We start from the raw sequence: 25,036 nt of genomic DNA, 5'->3' as shown, positions 1-25,036 counted from the left end.
GTGTGAACAGGCTCCTGCAGCTGCAGGGAGAACCCCAAAAGCACCTCAGGAAAACAGAACTATTTCCAGCCACCCATTTCAGTGTGAAACTATAGATTTTAATAAGAAAATGAAAAGCTGCCTTACTTTTGTACATCCTAGAAAGTTCCTGTCTGTACAAGGATTCATTGATTTTATCCCAAATTGGTTTAACAATTACATGGCCTATTAAAATGCCTATAACTGACTGGAGTCTCATAGCTGAGCTAATTTCGTATGAGACTGAAGAAGAAAGGAATGGTTAACGAAATTTTCAAGTAATTTCGAGATATCTGAAGCAGAAAAATATGTTAAGAATGTGGACCATCATTTATATTAAACAATTTTACAGATATAGATAGGGTAGTGCATTTACTCAAAATGTTTACTTTATTGAAGAGTCTAGTTTGAAATGTGATGGTTTACTAACTCTAAACTATTCAGAACCACATAACACGACCAAATCAAAACACGGATAAGTTTGAGTCTGCACACAACATCAGAAAACCTACCTACGTCACTGGTCCCTCTCTAGTGTGCTTTCACAATCACTGAACGCCCCTCCGGGAAGGCCTGGCCCTGCTACTCGAGTTTTTCCTTGGCTTCAGGGGAGTCTTCAATCAAAACTTTGAAAAATGTTTGTTCCATTGCTTACCAACTTAGCTCGATTTTGCTTCCTTCCAAATGCTAACAATGGACTGGGGGAGTCTGTTAGAAAGCTGGAGACCTTTCCTTACACATCAGAAGTTCACTCACTATTAATTTGCTCCCCGGCAATCTCCTGGAAATGAAAAATCCTAGACGCACACAAGACCCTCAGAGCCTCAAATTCACAAACTCTAGAAAAGGCCCTCAGCCAACAACTTTTTGAGAAACGATTGAGAAACACTGGCATCATTTCCTAAACAATAGTTGAGGACCTTTTGCCTGGGAAAATTCCCTCCATCTGCCCAGACAGCGTTCTATTTGTTTCCGTGATATTTGTCAGAAATCAATATCCAAGACTGGGAACGGCTGCCGCCCAGCAGGTCAGACACAAACACTGAATACTGTGTCGTTCCAAACCTCAGACGTCGTCAGTTTCTGTGACTCCGTCCGGTAGATGCCGATGGGCACGTCTCCGCTGGAGGAGCACAGCTTCTGATAGAGCCGGGCGTACGTTCTGATCCACAGGTCGTCCTCAGTGATCTTTATCTAGAACACAGGGGAACGTGGACGCATCCACTTCTTAGGAAATGAAAACCCGGTGGTTACTTTTCACTTCTTAAAAGTAGAAATTGTTGGTATTTCGAAATCTGGACGTGCCATTTCCTAAGTGCCCATCCAGGTAGGAACCGTATTTAACCCACACCGTCTTGGCCTTATCCCTGTGGTTCTTCCCAACCCAAGCAGCCACCTGCTCCACTGGTGGCAGCGTGACTCAGCTTAGTTAGTGTCAGGAGACAGTGGTCACTGCCGAGTGACTGGGAGGTGTTGGGAGACTTTTCAAATGTTGTAATAACTGGAGGCTGCCACTGGACCCTGGGGGGCAGGGTCTGCTGATGCTGGAAGTCTCCACGTACGAAGGACACCCCAGCACAAAAGAGATTGCCCTTCAGAGTGAAAACAACACTCATATGGGAAGGGTGTCAGCAGAATGGGTACAAGGTGCACAGACGAGAGGTGTACATAACTCGTCCCTGGTCGATGACCCCAACGTTCACTCGTCAGCAGGGCACCGCATTAAACACTCTTACATGTAGTGTGCCCTTTTACAAGACGATTACAAATCAGTTGAACTGCGTGATGGCTTTTCGTCCCCACTAGGGTATCTTAGGTCAGACATAGCCCATCTCGATGGCCAGCTAGGAAAACAACCCTGATCTGAATTCTGTACAGAATGGTGACTTACCACGATTACTAATTTAAAGTCATGTTTTCCCTTGAACATTTTCTGAGAAATTAAAAAAACGATGATGCTATGCTTTCAGTACATATTGGGGGGGAAATGACATCAAAGAGAAAGCCTACATCCTTTATAGATGGATTTCAGACCATTTATCAGAATAATCTTTTATTCCAAAGATGATTAACTTACAGAACAAAGGAACCCCGATCCTGGGATAGTGTCCAATCCCAGCAGAAGTCTGGTGATAGAAATCATATAATCTTTCACAAATGACTGCAACATAAACAAAATAGTGAAAGGTGTAGAACAGCCACACGTGTGAGCCTCGTATGACGACTAAAAGGTTGTTTCTTGTGACACATCATTACGCCTCCACAAAACAGGAAATAACAGTCGATCTTGGGAGTGTCCTAAATACCCATTTATAGTTAAGCTGTCCACAAGGAGATGTGGAAGTATTTGAAGTATTTGCTGGACTATCTGTTATGCTAAAATTTCATGCATGCTGTTAGACACAACAAAAACAGTTTTAGATTTTAATAACAAAAAGTTGATACAAACTAGGGCATATATAAAAACTTGGAAGGACTAAAATATGCAGTAAAACTTTACAAAACCTTTACAAGCTGCCATAGAGCAGCTCAGTGCTCCACAATGAATTTCTAATATTTTGATAACTAAATATTAGTAAATAGTTGAGCATTAAATATCATCAGAGTGTTTATGTGCAAACATGTAAGATATATTTTGACACGTTGCTAGAACACTACTCAGTAGTTAGGGTATTAATGATGCTTCTAATATTTTCAGTTTATTCTTAGCTGTGGGTGAAAAGAAAAACTTCCAAGCAATGAAGACATTGTACCATAACATACAATTGTTTAATAAACAGTTTGAAATGATACCCTCAGTTTGGTCATCAAGTGCTAAAATGTGACAAATTTTAATAATAATCTGTGTCCTGACCAGTGTGGCTTAGTTCTGGGTGTCTTCCTGCAAAGCAAAAGGTCATTGGTTCAATTCCAGGGTTTGATTCCTGGCCAGGGCACGTGCCTGGGTTGCGGGTTCAGTCGCTGGTTGGGGTGCATATGAGAGGCAAATGATTAACATTTCTTTCTCACATTAATGTTTCTTTCGCTCCCTTCCCCTTCCTTATAAAATAATCTAGTTATTTTGCATAGCAAAGACTTTCAAAAAGTTACGATGCCTTATAAATAAATCTACCGAACTGTTTCTTGATCACTCATGTATTTCACCGAGAGTTAGTGTCACGAGACTGCACCCTTCCACCTAGAGTAGAACATAAGAAACCACGGCCATTCCCTTTGTTCAGGCCAGAGAAGTAGCCTTGAGGTTTTGAGGTGCGTCAGTCGCCTGGTGGTTGGGACATGAATGAAAGAATGCCAATTATATAAGTTTAGGAATTGTGTACATGATTTCTAACATCTCCTTTTAACCCCTGAGTGGGTACTCTTTACCTGTCTGAAAAAGGGACCCTGAAAACATCTCATGTGATGTCAGGAGAAGATAAGGAGGCAGCTACGACTTTAGCTTATATGTTAGACTGTTTTCAAGAAGATTTTATTTCAGCACAAGCTGCCAAGGCTGAAAGATCTGAAAACCTCTGGCTCAGAGGGACACCCCGCATTTGACTGAAATTCTTCTGGTTCGACATTGCTCTTCAAACAGCCCTCCCCTCCCACCCTCTCTTGACAGTCAGAGTATGTGTTGGATAACATTGCGGGAGGGAGAGAAGCAGCTGCTTGCAGGGCCTACATGGTGTGTCTGGAAACTTCTGGGCAAACAGGCGTGTTTGTTCTCTGTGCATGGCTGTGCCTGCTCTTGGCTGGCATGAGCTGATGGTTCGTGACATGTGACATTGGTAGAGGAGCCCTCAGGGGCATCATTAGCCAGTAGAAAGCCTTCGACTATCTTTAGTTTATTCCGTCAAGCATTGCCGTAGAGGCACATAAAATATGTTGTCAAACAGTAAATAAGCCCAACGAAATGTTTCAGTGCTGAACTTGAGATTCAAGCCATCCAGTCATTTAATGCCCTAGAAATATCTTTTTTCTCATAATGGAGATAGAAATTGTCTGATTTCTTCAATCAGAGAATTTGAAATATTACTGCTGCTCAGTTTCTGGGAGAGTTAGGGGGAAAAGATTAAAATAGATTTGAGTAAAACAGCATCTTCGTGAACTTCTTAGCTGGGGTAAAATGGTAAGGTTAGCTCTGGCCTTCCGGAATAATCAAAACGGTTCTCACTTGTAAAATCTTTCTTATATTTGTCTAAGGTAGGCAACAGTCAGCAGATGTTTAAAATGTCCTTGGCTTATCAGTTTATTGGCACCAATTTATGCTATTTAAATGAAAAGGTACATTATAATTAAGACTGTTTTCTAAATGTAGTAAGTTTTCTTAGCTTTTATTTTAGTCTAGTAATATGAAGGTAGCAACATATCACATGCATTAAAATGTCACAATAAACACTGTAGAACCCTGGTACTGAAGAGTGCCAATAAATTATTTCCTAGCTTATTCTAAAACAATAAGATTTTCTTATAAAAAGTTTCATTAAATTTTATGTCATTAAATACATGAAATGAGACATTGAATCACTTTCGGAGCCAGTTTTAAGTGAACCACTCTGATGAGAAACACCAGATCTACATTTATTTAATAAAGCCTGAGAGAAATAGAAAACAAACATTTCAGGGAGGAAAAAGGAAATGGAAATAGCGCACACCTGATAGAGAAGCGTGTCCAGCATGCTGATGCTAAACACCCTCCCGGCGGCGAACGGCAGGCGGAACATGAAAGCCAAGTTAGAGCCCCGCTCTCGTTCCTTCTGTGCAGAAATTTGAGAGAGAAACATGCGTGAGCAGCCTGCGGTCACATTTCCTGCCTAGTTAAACCTCCTCCCATCTCTTCCAATACAGTGAAGAGGCAAGAACCCTTCCAAACTCGTTTTATGATGACATCATTACCTTGACACCAAAGACCGGCAAAGATGCCACAAGAATAGACAGCTACCTTCTGTCCCCATGTCCTCACATGCCTGCCAGGGTGCAGGGGTGAGGAAGCCCTCAGGGTGCCTGTTACAAAGTCACTAATCCATCCCACACACCGGGAGCTCCACCCTCACGGCCAGTTGGCCTCCCCGAAGCCCCGCCTCCTCGTGTCCTCACATGAGGGGTCAGGTTTCAACAGGTGAATTCGAAGGGGACACGAACATGTGGTCAATGGCAACTTGAACCTGCTGTGTAATATCGTGATACTCTATTTCTAACAGATACATGTGCACATTAAAATAGTCCATGTAAATGACATTTCGTCACTCCTTTCGAGTAGGTCGGCAATGTTTCCCTCCACTTAAAAGAAATAGAAACTCATCAGTATTCTCTTCAAATTCTTTCTAGACCAGTGTGAAAAAGGTAAATGTTTTCTTAAAAACAAGGTAAGAAATCTTCCTAAGGGATCAAATCCAGTGTGGGGAGATAGCACCAAACTCCCACTCAGCCGTTCTCGTCCTTAGATTATGAATAAACAGTAGTACAACCCTTTAAAGAGGAAAAGCAAAGTGAGACAATATGCTTTTGTTTGTTCTCATGTGTCTGTGTCTCCTGTTGAATTGTAAATGCTGTGTGTTTTGTTTGTGTAACTCTTAGCTTATAACAAAGTATTTGGCTCAGAGTGCCCAGTAAACATTTATTGGCTTGAATTTAAATTGAGAACATGTAAAATTTTGCCTAGTGAATATATTTAAAAACAGCTTTGATATTCTTGCCTATTTCTCCCAGAAGCTCTCTCCATTTTTTTTTAATCCTTTTGCCCTACGGTTCAGTACGAAGCGATTCACGGTTTACAGACATGATTATTTGCATTCTGACATCGGTTCTCTGACATTAGCTGGCTGTCCTCAATTTGGGTCAGTGCTGACACTGACTACCCAGGCGTGGCTCGGACCCCACAGGCTAAGAGACCCAGTCCCACAAGACTGCTCTTATTTCCGATGCTTGTCCAAGCCAACTGCACTTCCGTCCACCCAGCTACAAATCCGGGGCTTCCTACAGCCCCGCCAGGTTCAGCGACTGCCGGAATGCTCACAGATCCCGTGAATGTGCCACACCTGAGGACGACCATCTATGGTAAAGAATGCAAAGGGACAGCGGATGAAAAGCTGTGTCTGAGCAAGTCCGGAGGGGCCGCACACGCAGGAACGCCTCTCTGACATTCCCCTCCTCTGTCAGTACGTCCACCAAGAAGGACAATCTCCAGGCTTGTTTTTCAGAGCTTTTTATGAAAGTTTCATTATGTAGGCATAATTAATGAGATCATTACCCATATGATTAAGCTCCTCTTTGGAGCTGGGATGTGATGAGGAGCCGAAAGTTTCAATCTTCCAATCATGTGGGTTTTTTTTTTCTCTGGCAACCAGCCTTATCTCTGAACTTCCTAAGGGCTCCTCCAGGACTTGCTTATTAGCATCAAATCAGTTATGATTGAAAGGTCTGAATAACAAAAGCCCTCCTATCACTCAGGAAGTTCCAAGGGCTTCTTGCAGCTCTGTGTTAGGAGCTGGAGACAAAGACCAAATCTCTTTTTCTGATTACAACGCCCTCTTTATCTCCCATTTCTATTGCTTCCCTTCTTCCATCAGTGTGTAATTACCATATGATTGCTAACGTTGATCGCCATCAGCAGGGGCTGGGGTGAAGTTCAAAAGCAATTGGGGAGGAAGCGGCTTCAAGCCACTTGTGCTGTGAGCATGAATAAAAGGCTACTTTATGAAGTGCATCCAACCAAGGGAAACGAAGTAAGCCGAGAGGGAAATGAGATGAAAACGGCTGTTTTTTCTGTTATTCTCATCCTGGTCTCTGTTTTATTATTCGGTATCGCATTTTTTGCTCTGCTTAGCTTCGTTAGGAGAAGTGTCAGTGATACAAGATGACCAAGGATGGAACAAGATATCTCCCGCATATTCACTTGTGATAAAAATAGTTCAAATCCGTTAATTCACATTAAAAAAGAAAACCTATACGTGAAGAGTTTAGCCCCAATAGGAATTCAAAGCATCATTTTTATTTTTACTATCTCATGGCATTTCTTTCTCCAAATAGACAATTCCAGAGTTACTTCTTCCACGCCCAAACAGTGAAATGCAGCTTACCTTTTCCAGTTTCGAGAGGGCGAGGGAGTAGCAGTCTTTGGCTCTGAACTGCATGAACCGCATGTTGGCCGGGTGCGTGAGCTCCGTGATGATGCTGAGGCTGGAAAACAACCTGCAAGGTGAGACAGCGTTGGCTTTACACCCACGATGCCGTGCGGAGCGGCTTAGACCCACGTGTTTCCGAGGGAGCCGTGCCTCGTGCGTGGCCACAGCCACAGGAAGCTGCTGCAGCAGGCCCTGCCTCCCTACGGGCCGTCCCAGGCCACAAAAACGAGCCACGGTTTTCCGAAGGCGATTTTAACCGACGCGTGAGCGCTACGACAAAAATAAATTCAATAGTTCGGCTTTTATGAGACATTTTCTGTCTACAATTATGAACAGCGTAGAAGAGACACTCACAAAGCTGAGGGCAGAATTTCCAAGGTCACCAGGTGGCGAGCATGGATGTGGAAACATGAGATAAATAGCATCTTCTGGCAAAAATTGTACATGATAAGCTTTTGGGTCATAATGTGAACCTTTGATCGCCCACGGCTTCCCAGTCTTCTCAGTACACAGTTGTAAATCTCAGTGCTTGTGCAGTGTACTTCTGAGCAGAGGAAATATTTTAATTGAAATAATATTTCATCATAATGAAATGAGGTCAATGTCAGTGCTGTTCTCGGAGGATCCTGAGAATTGTCACAGGTGCAATAGCTTTGCATTCACTTCCCACAAAACTGTGCACACACATACACATTCACACATATAGCCCCCCTCCTGCCCCAGGAAACGGGGGCCAGGTAAAGCCACAGCGAATGCCTTGTTGTGGCGGCTGTTGAGACTGATCTAATCTTTAGCTGGTGTCTCGGTAGCTCTCCTGGTTCACACGTTTTGAGATTCTCTGAGGCAGCCTCTGCCTGTGAGGCTGAGCTCTGTTCTCCACATAGGACGTCTTTCAACTCAGCTCTGGCCATTTAAAGTTCCAACCACCCGGCTGAACCCGTACCTTGAACTCGACCACGGGAACTGATGAAAACACGCAGGACATAAACACCCTGGGAAGGGCTCACAGCAAGTCAGCTTCGCCAGCCGCCCCTACTCTCATTCCAGGCTCGGTTCCACAGTGAGGCGAGGGGCCTTATGGGGACCACGCCACTTCTACGAGGGGAGCCCCATCTCTGAACTCTGGCACTATGGGGACTTTGCGCCTTTCCTCAGCTCTAACTCTGAAATCTGAGTGACGATTGGCCGGAACCTGTCCCTTACCCCAGGGAGGGTGGGCTCAGCTGCCTCTGGGACCTGCGGGGTCTGTTCCCAGCCTGTGGCCAGACTTTCCCTGTATACCTGCCCCTCCCGTCTGTCTCCACTGGGCCTTAGGCACCACCTCAGTTAAGACTCTGAAAAATTATTAAAAATCCCTTGAGTTTCCTGTGAAACTGTATGCCATCTTGGTTCAACTTCATGGACAAATATTTGAGCCTTACCTAATCAGAGCCTTGGAAAACTATGGTATCAGGTCTCATAAAATCCTGTTTATAGGAAGAAACAGCCAGTTATATATGGCTTATGCTCCATCCTGAGAACAAATATCATCATATTTCTTGATCTGGGTATGCGGCAGCAATTAGAAATATCAGCAAAACGCCACTTTTTGATGTTAAAAACTAATTGCATTTGCGCAGATACCCGGTGCTTGCAACAGCGCCGGTGCTTGCAACAGCGCCGTTGCCCTGGGTCGGTTAGGGAAACTCTCACCCTCAGGTTCCGTGAGCGGGTGCGGTGAAGCTGAGCCAGGCTGTGTGCTACGGACTCAGCTCAGCCACCGTTGCTGGTCCTAGGCGGTGGTATCACTGCTTCAGTAGCTTTTTTCTTTTTCCTCACGTTGCTATTTCTGCTTGGCATGTACTGTCTTTTCTCCTAACTTTCCTCCTCGTTCTCTCTAGTTTGAAATCCAGACTGTTGTATATAAAGTTCCTCTCAAATCTAGTGGAGACGAAGTTTTAAAATTGCTCAAGGTCCGCATCATTTTCTCCCAGCCTGGCTCGCTCGTATTTGGTGATGTGGTTTTGCCACACACCCCATCTTGGCCCAAAACTCCGGTTGCTTTTGTTCCCGCTGTGGCTTAGCTCGCCTGCTAGATTGCGGCAGCTGGAAAGGCAGCGTGTCCCTGTCCCTGTCAAGTAGCACACCTACCTCTTCAATTAATAAGTCTTTGTTACAGTAAGTAATTTCTCAGTTCCTCTTCGAGCATTTTTGGTTTTGTAGATGAGCTCTTGATGAAGAGGATGTTACAGTTTAACTAGTTTTATGTGGAAGTCCCATATAATCTGTATTCTTTCGGAAGTGCTTCTTACTCAAAAGTCACCAAAGATAGCAAATTTAGTACAAGTTAACATTTTCGGGAACTTTTGAGAAATTAGAAGAGTGGCCCAATGGGAAGAGAAAAATCAAGTGACTGTTGGGCTGGCACCTGTCCATCTCGTAAGCCTAGGAAGTGCACCCCTCTGCCAAATCTCATGTCACCTGGGAGTTCCCAAAGTATGTATTTCAGAAGTACTTTAAAAGAACAGTGTTGCTGTGGAAATTAATAAAGGAAGCTCCAACTACAATTGGGAGGTGGAAGCCCCATATGGGGACCTCTTACACTCTACAACTTGTCAGTTACCCCCCAAAAGCCGGACCATGCCAAGTTCAAGCTCTGTTAGTTCAGTTAGACCCGACCAGGAGAGAGCGCGCTGGTCTGCAAGATCTAAAGAGGAGTTTAAAGTGAAACTCCTGCCTTTAAAGTAGACTCTGTGACCTCACAGAGGAAACTACAAAAACTCGCAGTTTATGAGACTGTCCTGTTTTTCTAGGGGTGATAAGTGTGGCTGAATGAGTGTTCACAGATTAAGTAACGTGCCAATACCAGTGAACGCAGAGCTTGTGGGCGACCTCTGGGACACCGCTGAGACAGAGGGCCAGAGAAGGACGTTAGGCAGAAAACAGAGCTGCCGACAAATGAAAATGTGTTTCGTCTTTTGGGAATTTTTCTTTGAAAAACGTAGCTTTTGTCTCTCATATACATTATTCAAACCAGATGAATTTGTGATTGCTGTGGCTAGACATATTTGAGGTCTTAGGAAGCGGGAGTGATAATCCAATCGACCCAGTCATTGCATTTAAGGGATTGGTGGAGTTGAAATCAGGGCAACAAAATGTATGCGATGTGTCTGCTCTGCTCGGGGTGAATAAACCTAGAGCTTCGGTTATTTTGCCCCGAGAAACTGAATGCATTACCTAAGCCTGCCACCTAGTGAAAACCGAGAGCTAAATAAGACTTAAATAACGAAACACTTCATTGCAGCGGCTTTTCTATTTCTAATGCATGACTTGTATTCGAATATAACATTTTCTATTTAAAATTTGAGTTGTCTAATAGACTTATTTATGTATTTTTTTAAATGCTAATGCTGAGAATCTGTTTCTGAGCCTTAACATGACCCACATACTTTTTACCTATAGACAATTTTAGAAATTAAATGGCACAATCAGTCTCTTTCCCCTGAGTACTAGGCTCATAATAAAGCAATAATGTAATTGAAAAATAACCTAGTTCCACTGAGAACTTGTCCACAGTTGACTTATGTTCTGACTCTGGTGTAAGGACCGTCGTGGAGAAGTGTCAAATATCTGAGGAGTCGTTCTCTGCCTGAATTAACTAACGGGATACACATTTTTGACATGCCTAGTGATGGTGACCAACAGAAAGATGAGAAACAGACCATGTACTTTATTCTACAGACGACTGGGAGAACTCTGAGACCAGCCACCTGTACTGAACACATACTATTTTTTCTTGCCCTTCTTCCCTAAACAAGATAGTATAATAGCTACGCAGCATTTACAATGTATGAGACATAAGTAATCCAGAGATAACTAAAAGCGTACTGGCGGATGGGCCTAGATCATGTGAGAATTCTAGGCCATTCTATAGAAAAGCCTGGAGCATTGTGGATTTGGGGATCCAGGGTTTCCTGGACCCAGTGCCCCAACATTACAGGTCTCTAACAGAGACCAGTACCTGACACCAGTGTCTAATTTGGGCATCTCACAGTTCTTCTGAAATCTCTGCTTGAAACTACTCAGCCTGGATGAGCCTGTGCACATAAAAACTGCACACTTTCTAAAATGTTTTGCTGGAGACAAGTCACCTTAACAGTTAAGGGATCCAGAGTTATTCATCCATTCATTGTGCATCCTTTCAACCCGTGATGACCCGCAGCCAGGAATTTAGGGACGGCAGCCCTTGCCTGGTCAGTTACCAGGTGAACTTGGCTTATGAGGCCCTTAGTTATTCCGGCCAGTTTGTTTTAAATGGTTGATTACAGCCTTCACACCTCTCAGTAAGATGGGGATATATCTTGCAATCAAAACAATTCATTCAAATAATATGTAATAAAAGTCCAATCCATAGCAACTTTACTATAATAGAAAAAAACTCAAAGTTAAAATTAAAATAGCATGTTTAATCAGTCCGGTTAAAACTATAATTAGCTTCTGCCTAGCATGACTTTTTTTGAAGTATAATTTTACTTTATTCACCAGCTATAAATCTTATCCTTCTGAATTAAGTCTCTATGCTGTAATTTCCTTTTTTATTTTCTAGAGAAAAGAATTGCTTGTATCTGTCATATTTTAAGCATGTGCTCTGCTACCTGTAAATGCACTATTTTGTATAGCTCAGTGTGTTAGCTCCATTCTTTATAAACCTCCCAATTATAGTGACTTTAGAGGGCATATTCTCCTGCAGCTGCAAAAGGTTCTTACACAAGTTCAGGGTCAGTTTTCCAGGTGCCGCGAGGGAATCTTTTTGTACCTGGTTTCCGGTCTTCGCATTAACTCCACAGAAGAGTTAACTACTTCCCACATGCATTTTATAGAGATGAGGGGAGCCATTTCCACAAAGTTAAGCAGCATGCTTACGAGTTAGTGAGTGTCTGCTGGCACCTCGGATGGCAGTGGTGCTGCTAATAAGTACCGCAGCTAACATTTAATAAATGTTAAGTAAATAATAATTACCGCCGCTAACATTTATCAAGTGATCGAAAAGCACCAGGCACGGATACTTTTAAATATCTAACAACCTGTGCTTGAGACATTGAGGTTCAGAGAAGGAAAGTCATGTGCCGAAGGTCATACAAACACCCAGACTGTCTTCTGGATTCTGAACTTGGACTGTAAACAAACAGTCGCCATCAACATAGGTTTTGCTACAATATGAAGCCAGGTGCAGGGAGCAAGGGGAGCCGATGTCAGAGTTCAGATGGTTCTAGTGACTCTGAAACAATAGTTTAGGTACCTACATTTTCAAATTATTTTAAGAAGAAGTATTTCAAGTGGCGCAGCTCTATGTGGAAATTAATCTCAATCTCTAGGTGACTTTGACTTTGCTCACAGCACGAACTGGTCTGTGGTCAGGACCGCTCACTCTCACCCAAAGATGGTCGTGGCGGGAACTCCTGCCTGGGTGAGTTTCATGAACGAGGACGGGAACACAGTGAGGGTAAGGTCAGGCTTGGCTCTCACTGCCTGGGTGACCTTTCACCCAGGATGTAAATGCGCACCCTGGGCCACTGCTTCGAGTAAAACCAACAGGAGAACGCGCAGCGTCCACCATGAATCCTGACTGCTGCCGCACATGCTTTTTTAGACACTGTCCTGGCCAAACTATACAAGAAAGCAGATTTATCGTTCCACTTATTTTTCAAAGAATCCCTGACCTGGTCCAGAAATTTAGCCTCGCGCAGTACCAGTCAACCAGTGGGCACTATATAAATATTTGTGTTAGGATCCAATGAATGGAGGTGACGTCAGTGTAAGTGCCCCGTGTCCCCTCTTACACCTGCTGTTGAGGGGGCAGGGAAGGGCAGGGCTGGGCGGGCCAGACTGTCGGTACCTGAACAGGGTCTGCACGTTGACGATGGTCTTGGCATCGGCCATGTAGTCCTCCTCGGCACTCATGGTGCTCTCCTTGTCCACCACCACCATGTTCGCCGCGAACGTCACTCCACACCTGAGCAAGTCGTCCAGGCTTGGAGGGAAAGCGGCAGAGAAAAAGGCACTTTCAGCAAAGCACAGGGCTAGAGCGGGTTGGTGTTCAGATGCGCGGCCCCCTGCGCCCTAGCCCGTGGCTTTCATGGACACATGCCCTGGCGGAACTATCAGACCGTGTTCTCTACCAATGGGAGGTAATGGGTATTTCTGGAGCTCTTTATATTTTATTAGATCTCGACCCTGTCCATGCATATGCATTTAATAATACTTATTAATTATTTTAATAAAACGTTGTACCAACATGTGAGAAGTATGTTTTACAGTTAGCATGCTATTTCCAAAACATTTACCCATTTTTTTAATCCCTAAGGTGCTTTTGGTAAGAGTAAAAATGAATGCTTATGTTAATTGGGATGATCGTACCTTATAAAGATACATAAAACCATGATGTTTATTTTAGAATTTCTATTATTTCTTTCTGTAAAGCTCTGTGTTACAGATTGGCTCTTCCCTGCCAGGAACTTGTATGACATATAAATATCAGTGGTATTCAAGCCTACCGTTTAGTTAGCCTCAAGTTTTTGAGTAAGTGACTGAATAGCCTGATATCCTTGGTTGTGCTAAGTGACTGTGCTACCCTAGCATACAAGTTCCTGTCGGTCATGATAGCCTGTATCACTGAGAAGTTCGCCTGTTACTGAATGAAAAGAAAGTGTTGCTATTAGAGCAGAAACAAGGAAACCACTCTCTCGTTGCCTCTGCTTCCTACAGACTGGAAGAGTAGGTCTGAATCGGATAAGAGTAAACTTGAATGAGTGTAGTGTAGTTCTAGGTATAGAGGTGATCAAAGACAGATGAGGATGGGGTGACTGGTTCCCACAGCTTCCGATTTAAGGCAGGAGGTGTAAACCCTGAAGAGCAGTAGTTCCTTTGAGATTCTTGAAAGGGAGAGTTGCCTGAAGACCTTTTCCAAGTGCTGACTGAATTGACCAGCTGGAGGCGCTGGTTAGCCTCCTCCCGTGGGAGGCAGGAGGCAGGGTTTCTTACTCTGTTAGAAGGCAAGAGAGCACCACTCAGGCTCCGAGTCCAAGATCCCCAGGAGGAGTCCGGGAAAAATACTGCACCTGAGTCAGGGACAGGGGTCTGTGGCAGAGATTTTATGACTACAACTGTGGAGACAGAATGTTATTCCAAATAAATGTCCTATGCAGAGAAGGGCCATCCAATCAGTATGGGGACTGAGTTAAGTCCTCAGGCATGCTTTACTTGATGTTCCTTTCATCTGGGAAATCCATCGTAGCAGTGCTTACAGCTATTGAAATGCATAAATAAAGAAAGAAGTAGGTGGAACATGAATGTGATATGGTCCCTCAGGGACCATGAAAATTATTGCCTCAGTCATGTGCCTTCAACCCACCTTATTATAATTTTAAATCACTTTTTGATATTTGAGCTCCTAACATCGTGTCTCTACCATTAAAAATAAAAATCTGTCCATTATACTTAAAGATATAGGAGAAGGGAAACATAGGCAGTAGAAGGTAAGCTTGCCTAGAAAAAGATGTACAGATAAAAGTTATAGTAGGAAAGATGACTACTTCATCAGCACTAAATCAAAGAAATTGAAATTTGACAAAAAATCCTCTATGAGAGTACCTGTACTGGACAGCTAATCCCTTAAGGTATCAGCTAACTCTATACCTAGAGTACTGGCTGATGTTGTTCACATATAATCTTGGCAAGTGATATTAGTAATTATTATTAAATATGAGTTTAAGTCTATGGAAAATATGTTTAACCAATTGGAATGGCATATGTGAACCCTGGGGAAACATTTTTATTCTTTGTGTTTTAACTTTATTATATTTAAATTCATTTAATATTGCATTATATTCTTTTCCTTTTTTTATTAGGCTGCCAGTATATTCTTATCACTGTAACTATATCACCCTTTCTCCCACAACTGACCAATGTATCTTTAGCATGGTTGCTTTACACAGTTTGGCCAACAGATGGCAGCGCAAGAAAAAAGTCAACAGGGATGGAAAAAAGTTAGAGAGGATGTAATTGGCCACGATTCCCTTTTTCGCCTTCTCAAACTTTCAGGGGGAACTACAATGTGACTGTTAGAGTATGAGGGAGTGGTTGTGAGTGTGTTCTAATTCAAAGGGGTTTTCAAGAAAGATTTCGAACAGGAACAAAAGAGAATAGTGAACCCTCCCGTACCTACCAGTCACCCCGCTTCAACAATTATCGACCTGTAGTCAATCCTTTCAGTGGGCGTGAGATGCGCTCAGGTTCTCCCTTCGCCAGACACACTGCTACAGAGGGCGAATTCATTTCGTACTTTACATAGGCAAAGACAGGCGGGAGATTCATTCCTTATCTTTTAAATATCCTGTTTCCCTAATGAATTTTAATTGGATACTATCATTTCAAAGAAACATTCCTACTGATTAAATATGGATTACGTTCTCTTTCATAAATTTAAGTCATCTTTACATATCTAACCACATTGCAGTTAGCTGGTTACTATTATGACCAGTGAGGATGTAAATTGTAGCGTAGAATGGAGCCTGATTATACGTCAGTCTGTTTGGTCTTGGATGCACCCACAGCCAAAACACTGTCCGAGTTACAGAACTCTGTTCTCTCAAGATCTACAGGCTGAAATGTCAGCATGAAAGTTCTCAATTGGTAAGGTTAAACATTTTATTTTGAAGGCTCTGGCTGGCATTGTTTAAAATAAAAAGTTAACATTTTATAAGCATATTAGTTTTATGATCTTTTAGCACTTACATTTTTATAATGACATGTCCATGCATATAAAGGAATCTGTATTTTAATACTAAACCATCGCACACATTTTACCTTTTAATTAACAAATTTGTAGAAATTGCGAACTCTGATATATGTTCCTAAAGTCTTGAGGGAAGGCTCCATGTTATAACCCTGACTTGAGATGAGCGTTTCTGAATTATAGGGAAGGATCCCTGAAGTTAGGATCATGGTACCAGTGCATTACCATGCTGAAGCTGTAGCCTTTTCTCTACCAGATGCCAAAAGTAGTAACGTTATTGCTGTAGACGATACAAAACTGAAATAGCTTTAGCAACTGGACAAAATTGACAAAAACGACATGCAGCAGAATTTGCTTTGATTGCACCGCAGATTACTGCTTAGGAAGTTTGAATGCAAGATGCCTACAGCACAGCACGACACACTCTACATGCAGATCACACCACTCGTGCAGAGCTAGAACAGCCATGCCACTGATCATGCAATGCGGGGCACAGCGCAGGGACGGGCCACAGGACACACACTTGTTAGCATGACAGACGTCGTCACCTACTTGTCAATAGAGCCCACCATGTAGTAAACCATGGGAAACCAACAGATTGCGTCCAGAAAGTGTATATCCGGCCTAAGCGGCGGACGGGTTACAAAATGAAACACAAAGTCACCACGGCGGCAACACTTGCAGGGAAAGGAAGTCGACTGAGTTTGCATTTCCAGAACTACATACTGTTGGCAAGATTAATGCAGGTGCTTTTTTGTTCTTAACATTAATTAGAAAGCATCGTTTGTACTTGTCATGAATAATACAGTGAACTCGGAGTTATAAAAACAAGTTTTCAGCTTTGCAAATCAGAGACATTATGGCATATGCTACAAAAGTACTGAACCGATACTCTTAATTTTGACTAAAAAGTCTTGTCAGGGAATTTAAAAATTATTCATGCAGAGGAGGCCTTGTAAAATGAGAAACGAGTAAGATTTTTTCTTAGTTGATCCACAGGAACTAGATTAGCCTGCCTACTGAGAACAAGTTTCTCGAAGGAATATACAGAATTATACCCCTTAATACATCAACAGATCAATAAATAAATATAGTGTATGTACCTATGGAGTATATGCATTGTAAAAAATCAAAATAAAAGTAATTTAACCTTTGAATTATTGAATTTCTCAATACGTATTGTTGAGCAAAACATGCCGCAATTAACTAGTAATAAAAAATAAATATTCAACAAGTAGAAAATAATTGATATTAGTTACAGAAATAAAAGGTGCACAGCACTAGTCAAAGTCTGAACTCTGGTCATCTTTAAAAAAAGAGGACTACTCACTAGTCAAAAGCATCATGTCCTCACAAAAATCTTTCATTATTGCTACTATATGCAAATATCAATTAGCTAGTTATTACTAGGAAGTGAAAAGGTTTGTGAATTTGCACAGATTTGAAAATTTGAAGATCATTATTTTTCCACTTTATGAATTACTATAATAAACTTAATATCTTTATTTCAAACTCAAGAAATGAAGGCAGTGAGACAGTTTATTTTGTCAGCATTTCATAATGTCACTGTTAAGTAGGTTATTTCTTCCCTAAAAGCATCTTAGTTATACTTCCACTACTTGAACTAAATTTCCCGTTTCCCGGGTATTGGGTGTGCACCCCAACCCACCCAGTAGTTAGAGCCCTGACAGAGCTGATTTCTTGAGTGGTGGAAGAGAGGGAAACAGTCACTTCCTGACTGATTTTTATGAGTCCAGTTTCGCACTAATGTTAAGATAAATGTTGTACTCATTTTATGAACGAGAAAATTGGGGCGTAGAGAGGAAATTGATAAGCTACAACAGGCCTATCGAGAGGTTCGGCTTAGACCTAGTTTCCCATCTCTATGAGGCCAGAGTGCGGGTGCCTTTACGGAGAACGCTGGCCTGCCAGACACTTTACCGTGACTTTTGAGACCAGCAGAGTGGCGTTTGCTTGACTCTCTCTGGGAAAAGGAGACTGATTCAACAAAGGGCCAGTGTGGCCCAGATGCTGTAAAAATGAGGGACAGGCGCCTAGCCCTTGCACTTCAACTTTGCTTTGCTTTGGGTCGCATGTTCCAAAGCTCTTCGCTCTCTTTCTCATTTCTCCTGAGATGCTGTGGTCAGATGACCAGATGACCTTCAAGGTCTGGGTAGTAATCATCCTTGAAATCGTCACGGCACAACAACAGACCAAACACAGCGAAGGGCCCACCAGACTGGCTCTAAGGAACCAGTGTCGAGAGCGAGGCGTTTTCCCGTGGGGCTGGTTTTATTTAATTACCGTAAGAGATCCGGAAGGCTTTCTGCTTGAAAACAGGGTGAACACATATTTTGACATGTTGCATGGGAATATTACAAATGTAATTCATATATTCAAATCCCATACTTACCGGGATTTTAAATCGGTTGCTATTTCTGTTATATTGAATTAATTGATCTTTCAAATAAATTTCCTAGATAGCCATGTACTGCGAATTATTTTCATCAGTACTCGTGAGTTTAAAATAAAGTCCAATCCCACTAAGCTAACTAATATGTATATTGTGGACAATCATTAGGGTACAAATTATTAAAACATGGAAACCTTTTTAGAATTAAGCATCCATTCAATATTTCTTAGCAGTAGCGTGGGCTACACTGCAAAACACTGGCCCCAGCGGAGCGACCGGATCGCCTTCTTGGAGAAAGGGTTCCATAAAACTTCCTGGAACGTGACTTAGTGGTGTGTAGTTTCTGTTTCCTCGTCTTTGATCAAAGGAACAGAGGGCAGCAAATAGAAATACTAGATAGCACTTTCGGGAAGTACTCAGAAGCTAATAAACTTTACAACATGCAAGTTATACCCTCTGGGAAAAAAACACCCACAAAAATCCTCTAACAGCCAACATCATGGGAACAGTTGGATTGCAAAATGTTAAGTCATTAGAGAAGCAAAGGAAATTTCTCATGCAAAATAACCCAAAGTTAAAATACAATTCTGGTTTCTAAAAAGAACTGACCATGTATTTTTTTTTGCATATATCAAAAACCTATAAGTTAATAATATCATATAGATAAAATAACAATGAACTATGAATGGCCTAGAAGGTTCTAATTCTAGAATTGACCTGGGCTTGCAACTTGCAATTGGCTTCTAAAGCAGGGGGTGGGGGACATTCTGATAGGATTGAGCCCTTATCCTGTGAGAGCTAATAATGTCTCTGGGTAGCTAGTGTCAGAATTGGGTTGAATTGTAGGACCCCCGGCTGCTGTCCCCAGTGAGCATTGCTTGTTGGGAGGCATGGGGGATGCCCACCCCCAACATACATTGAAATTGGGTCCAGGAATGCAGATAGGAGATACACAGGTCAGTGGGGAAAGGAATGCTTTTATCCTTTACCACAGGGATGCTATAAGCACAGAAACGCTTCTCTCTTTCCAAGTCTCTTCCTTCTGTATCCTGGGGCCTGAGTTAGCCCACTTTGGTCCAAGCCACATCAGAAGGGAGTGCTCCGTGGCAGTCAGTTTGCAAATGTCCCTGTCTTCAATCCTGTCACTCAGGGAGTGGCACAACTTAAGCAAAAAAGAGCTAAAATGACACATTTGAATTCCCATAGTCAAATGGGCATCTCTGCGTGACAGTTCAGCCAGTCCCTTGGCACTCTCCACCACAGGAGTCCCAGAATTAGCGTCCAGTCAAGGGCCTTGGCGGGATTTCCAACCACTCTATCGCTGTGGCCACCTCGCAACCCACCTCTTAGGCTCCTAAGATTTGTATGAAATGAATAAGCTTCTATTTCTTCTGACGTTAGGTCCAAGTTTCTGTTCCCCCACACCTGCCCTAAACTGACCTCATCTGTGCTAGGCTGCCACCATTGTATCAAAAAGCCATTGAATCATTGTACGTGAAAATAACTACACTAAACTCTCTAGAAGTGTGTTCAGTTTTCAGAGTTGAGCATCACTGTAATAATGATGCTAAAACAAGACGCATCGGTAAATACCTTGATACTGATATATTCAGAATAGACAAAACCATGAAGTTGTCACATGTCGGGGAGATAGCTCTGTTTTGAGAAATTTCATTTGATGAATTTTAAAGGCAGAGACAAGCCAACAGATTCTGGCCTCATTCAGCTTATCCTGCAATTTGCATCCCTTTGGAATTTAAGAAGAGAGTTGGAGGACCCTAAACTGTGGTATTGATCTAAAGACCATCTGCTGCTAATTGTCAGTCAGAGAGGAATATTATAATTTTAGGATGCAGTAAGTTTGATAATAGCAGTCAGTGACCTGTATTTATATCTGCCTAAGGATTTTGAAATGCTTGCATAGTCTAATTTCACAAGAGTATATCAACCCAACATTTTCAAAGTTAATGAGCAGGGTAAAGCATTCCTTATGCATGTTATATTATCAAATGTATCCTTCTAACAGTGGAAGAATCATCATAACTCATGACACAACAGAAAACGGATCATTAATGTGCTTCTCTGATAATTAATGGTTCTTTAGAAAGACAGCGAGGCATCCCGTTTGGGCAGAGCTCTTCCAGTCTAGTTGATTAATTTGAGGAAAATAACTGTAATTACTTTGGTGGCATATGTCCCACTGGTATGGAGTGATGACTACTTGCAAAATAGTTCCAACCAAAAAGCTCAGGCTATTCCAGTAATGTTTTAAGTCATATTTGTGAAATACAACCAAATTCGGTGATTAACTTGTACCACAGCCCAGAATACATCACCCAATGAATCACGCGCCATAATGTGTCTGATTTAAAATATTATAAGCAAATGCAAACAAATTATTTTTGATATAATATTAAACACTATTCATCCTGTTTGTGTTATTTACTTGTAAATATACTTACGGGTTATCCAATAGCAGCACAATGGGATTGAGTTCTTTCTTTGGTCTATAATATGCCCTGAGAGGAACAATAAAATTATACAAGCCATTTCCAGCCGTTTCAGCTGCAACTATAATTAGTTTATTTTTGAATCCATAGGCTTTTGCATCTTCATAGTAGTTATGCTGACAACTCTAAAGAAGAAAAATGATACAAAGAAATGCCATGTTTATACCCCACTAAAATTTGGTGAAAAAAAATTACGATATATGGATATGAAAAATTATTCTAACCTAGTACATTCTTTATTTCCTAACAGATTTGAAAATAGTTACATTTTCCTACGTCCACTGCTCCAGCGTGTTTTAGGCAATGATGTGCGCGATCGGACAAATCAATGGCAAATATGTAGCCTAATGTGGGCGAAGGAAGAGTCGGCAGCATGTGTGTGTGCCATGTTCTACTGTAAAGTGAACTTGTTGCTAGGTGACGTGTGGATGTCTCCATTTAAAAAGTATCTCAAGGTTTGTGTATATGAAAGCATCATGTTACATACTGCAGACATATACAGCTTCTACATGTCAGTAGTGCTTCAGTAAAGCTAGAAAAAGTGACATACCTGTGACTTTGACTTCCATAAATAAAGTGGTATTAGAAGTTTAGAACCCTGAACATTTCCAGCACAGAATACCGGAAGGGATTTTGTGGTTGTTGGAAATGAGAGCTCACAGGTTTGAGAGCGGGGCGCCTCTGTGACTCATTGGGTAATTTCACAGAGAGACAAAGCAGTTGGATAATCTTTGCGCAGTGAAGAAAGTAAAACTCACCATGTTATGTATTACACTTACATGTGCAAAGATAATATGTTTGAAGCTAGTTTACTCTGTACAAATTTATTTCATATATAATAGACTATAAAATTGATTTGAATGTATGTAAGTACAGAATAGTGTAATTTAAAAAAATATTTTATTTTTAGAGAGGGGAAAGGGAGGAAGAAAGGGAGAGAAACGGCAGTGTGTAGTTGCCTCTCGAGCACCCCCTACTGGGGACCTGGCCCCTAACCCAGGCATGTGCCCTGACTGGGAATCGAACCTGTGACCCTTTGGTTTGCAGGCCAGCACTTAATCCACTGAGCCACACCAAAATAGCATAATTTAAATTTGCAGAATATGACAGTAGCAAAGGCTTACCTTGTCTAGTCTCAAGCAGCAAAATGGCACTTTTTCATGAAGGAGATGGCAAAACGTGGGCGAACTTCCTATGTAGGGAGAGTAGGGTGGGTAGCCTTTAGCATATCTGCAAAGCAATATGAAATTCTGCGTCACCTTGAGTAGCATGGGCAGAGTTGGATGATTACGTCACAGCTACGGTCCTCTATTTTGGTAAAGCTAGATACAGTGATGTTATGTTGTAGCTACATTTTGATAAGGAAGTAGATTTAGAATGGGGTGAGGCAGATTAGGGCCCATTGCCTGGTTTTGTGAATTAAAAGTAGTTTTTATAGGTTTAAATGGTTGGAAAATATCAAAAGAAGAATACTATTTCAAATCACATGATATGTGAAATTCACATGTTGGTATCTACAAGTGTTTTAGAACACAGCCAAGCTCTTCATTTATCATATTTTCCCCGGGTGCATTCACATTTCTAAACAAACATGAGTAGTTGCAGCAAAGACCACATGGTACAAAAAGTCTGAAATATTTACTGCTCTTTACAAAAGACGTTTGCCAGTCCTCAGTGTAAAAGCTTTAGAGAGATTGTAATGTTAAAAATAGTAATGTTAATTTTTACAGAACATATTTAAAGCAAAATCCACTATCGTGATCACTCTATCAATATTCACTAGTTACGGATGCATTACTAACAAGGAGTAAATATTGAATTAATTATTGAATTAAACACCCACCCAAAAGAGGTTTTGCTAGAATCACGCTTAAAGTACTGTCAAGGATATTCAGTTTGCTGACTTAGAAAAAGAGCCTCCTGCACGCTTTGGCTGTGCTAATTTTCAGACGGAGACCGTCAAAAAGTACCAGCAGGGATGAAAATTAGGAAATAAAAGGAAATGTGCTGGAAGCAAAATTCCTGTATTCAATATGAATAAGCTCTCCTTGTTTTTTTTTTGATGAAATATTTACCTTCTAATCCAAAAAATTTCCAATCTAGTTGAAACTATTTCCTGACATCATTCGCTAGGAGGTACCAAGGAGCACATTTTGCAAATTTAAAAGTTGAGAATTCTCACTATCACTTCTTCTTTATTTTCTAGAAATAAAACAGTTGTACCTCTTCATCCTTTCAGAAGTTTGCATAAAGAAATAATTTCCACCACAGCCCGCCACATCACTGCTAGCAATACCCTGGGGATCAAACCTCTCTTAGTTTCTAGCAAGATATCTCATACACACATTGGAGCACTTTTGATTTCTTACAGTGGCCTGTTGTGTTCTGTGGCTACTTCCAAGTTCCATGGAATAAATCATAAAAAATGTGAAGGACTAAAAGAAGGTTTTTTCCAAGTTTCAATTATAGTTTAGTTAATTCTGGTTGAATCCAACATTAACTGACTGCCTGCTTTATGAAAAATGTCGGGAGAAGCACTTGAATAGTGCCACTGCTCACAGTGCCCCCTGTAGTCAACACTCACTGAATGCTTACTCTGCACAGAAAGCATCATCGTAAGCACATTTTCTGTAGGATCCCAGTCTTCACGTGAATGTTAGGAGGCATCACGTAGAAGCATACGCAGTTTGCAGGGAAAGACACCGGGGGTCAGACTGTTTGGTCAAACTCACTCTCACAAAGCCCCATAAAGGGGATCTGAGATGGAAGACCAATGGTTTCCAACTCCCCGTCAAGGCTGCTGACCGCTGCGCTTTGCTCACGAAAGAGAAATACAACGTGGGAATATGACAAGTAAATGAACTCCACTGAAAGCTAAACGTGGTTGACAGCATGTACGTCGCTACTGTTTACTGTGGAAGCTAAGAGACCAAGAGCATTTATTCATCTATTCAAAATGTTATCGCTGCAAATTACTCGAAAAACTGCTGCACACGGAGATAAGAAGGGATGTGTGATGGAGGAAGCTCTTTACTGCCTAATTGACTGAACTTCAACGTGGACATGGAAGAAACTAAATCAAAGGTAAAGGGACAATATAACTTAACCCAAACCAACAATTACAAAAATGCAGCTTCTATCATGCAAATACTGATTTGTGTACATTTTTCTTTAAGGATAAAGGGTGTGTCAGAGAAAACTGCCTGGAAATATCCAGAGTGGGGCAAAAGTGGGTTTACAGTTGTTCATATGAAATATAATACAGTCATTAATAAATAATAATACAAGAATAAACTGTGTTTCGAGTACTCAACACTGTAAACCTACTTTTGCCTCTCCCTGTATGTAGAAATTGGAAATCCGAGGGCTTGGAATACTTGACAGTGAAGAGAGCCACTGCCTGGTGGGAAGGCTGTTTTGGCAGAAATGTAGAGGACCAATTCTAGGGTTGACTCTGGGATGATCAGAGTCCCCAAGGCAAGCACAGATCCCAGGAAATCTGAGAGTGTCTAAACGTACTCTAAGTTTGAGGACATTTTGTCATCTGGCGCATTTTCGTCTTCTGATTGGTCGCTGAGAAGATCACAGGTTTGGATGGATGATGTGTCTGCAACCTCCAGAACAGGCGCGATGCTGGGTCTTCTGATCTCTTTGATCCCTTCTGTAGGAAGGGCCAGGGTAGGGCCACTGGCCGATCGACAGCTCGTGTCTTGCAGGTCTATAGCAACAGTACCTGATACAACGAGACAGGAAAAGCCATCAGCGCACCTGCCGCTGTCGTGACGTGCCCATCATTTAAAGATCAAAGTGAAATGAAGGACGATCAGTATAACAAGGAAGTCTCGTTTCCCCTTTCATCTCAAAGGTTACTTACATCTTTTTCCCGTGGGCATTTGTGCCCGCTTGGACTAACAATACTGTATCTGTGTCAAAGTTTATTTGCTGAGTCTGGCTCTATAGCCCAAAATGTAAGAACTGGGAAATGCGGAAATGCTTAGGGATTTAAAGTAAAATATATATATATATCACTTGTTTCAATACACATTGATATAAAATTAACAAAATATTCTTGGCTATGGCAATTCTGTGGATGTCTTATTGTATTATCCTCCCCTCTATTTTGGTGACGTATCTTTCTCTTACTTACGTGCAACCACTTTTTATATTGGAACCATTTGTATTTTACATTTATAAAACACATATCTACTGAGTACCT

The 25,036-nt window shown here is 41.7% G+C and overlaps 1 protein-coding gene across 2 annotated transcripts in view; it reads right to left on the bottom strand.

Moving 5' to 3' along the window:
• Positions 1–25,036, bottom strand: part of KCNT2 (potassium sodium-activated channel subfamily T member 2) — a 194,412-nt gene that overhangs the window by 25,519 nt on the left and 143,857 nt on the right. Inside the window, exons 17-25 of one of the 2 annotated variants that reach the window (XM_024576037.4) lie at positions 24,340–24,553; positions 21,945–22,050; positions 20,773–20,945; positions 16,450–16,521; positions 13,000–13,134; positions 7,080–7,191; positions 4,656–4,757; positions 2,096–2,179; positions 1,084–1,212 (exon numbers count right to left, since the gene is read on the bottom strand). In XM_024576037.4, coding sequence (XP_024431805.1) covers positions 1,084–1,212; positions 2,096–2,179; positions 4,656–4,757; positions 7,080–7,191; positions 13,000–13,134; positions 16,450–16,521; positions 20,773–20,945; positions 21,945–22,050; positions 24,340–24,553 — 1,127 coding nt within the window. The remainder of the gene's footprint in view (positions 1–1,083; positions 1,213–2,095; positions 2,180–4,655; positions 4,758–7,079; positions 7,192–12,999; positions 13,135–16,449; positions 16,522–20,772; positions 20,946–21,944; positions 22,051–24,339; positions 24,554–25,036) is intronic. The other variant, XM_024576038.4, reaches the window with a different exon arrangement.

This window comes from Desmodus rotundus, chromosome 10, assembly GCF_022682495.2.
Source record: "Desmodus rotundus isolate HL8 chromosome 10, HLdesRot8A.1, whole genome shotgun sequence".
Taxonomy (NCBI): domain Eukaryota; kingdom Metazoa; phylum Chordata; class Mammalia; order Chiroptera; family Phyllostomidae; genus Desmodus; species Desmodus rotundus.
This window is presented reverse-complemented; position numbering and strand designations above follow the sequence as displayed.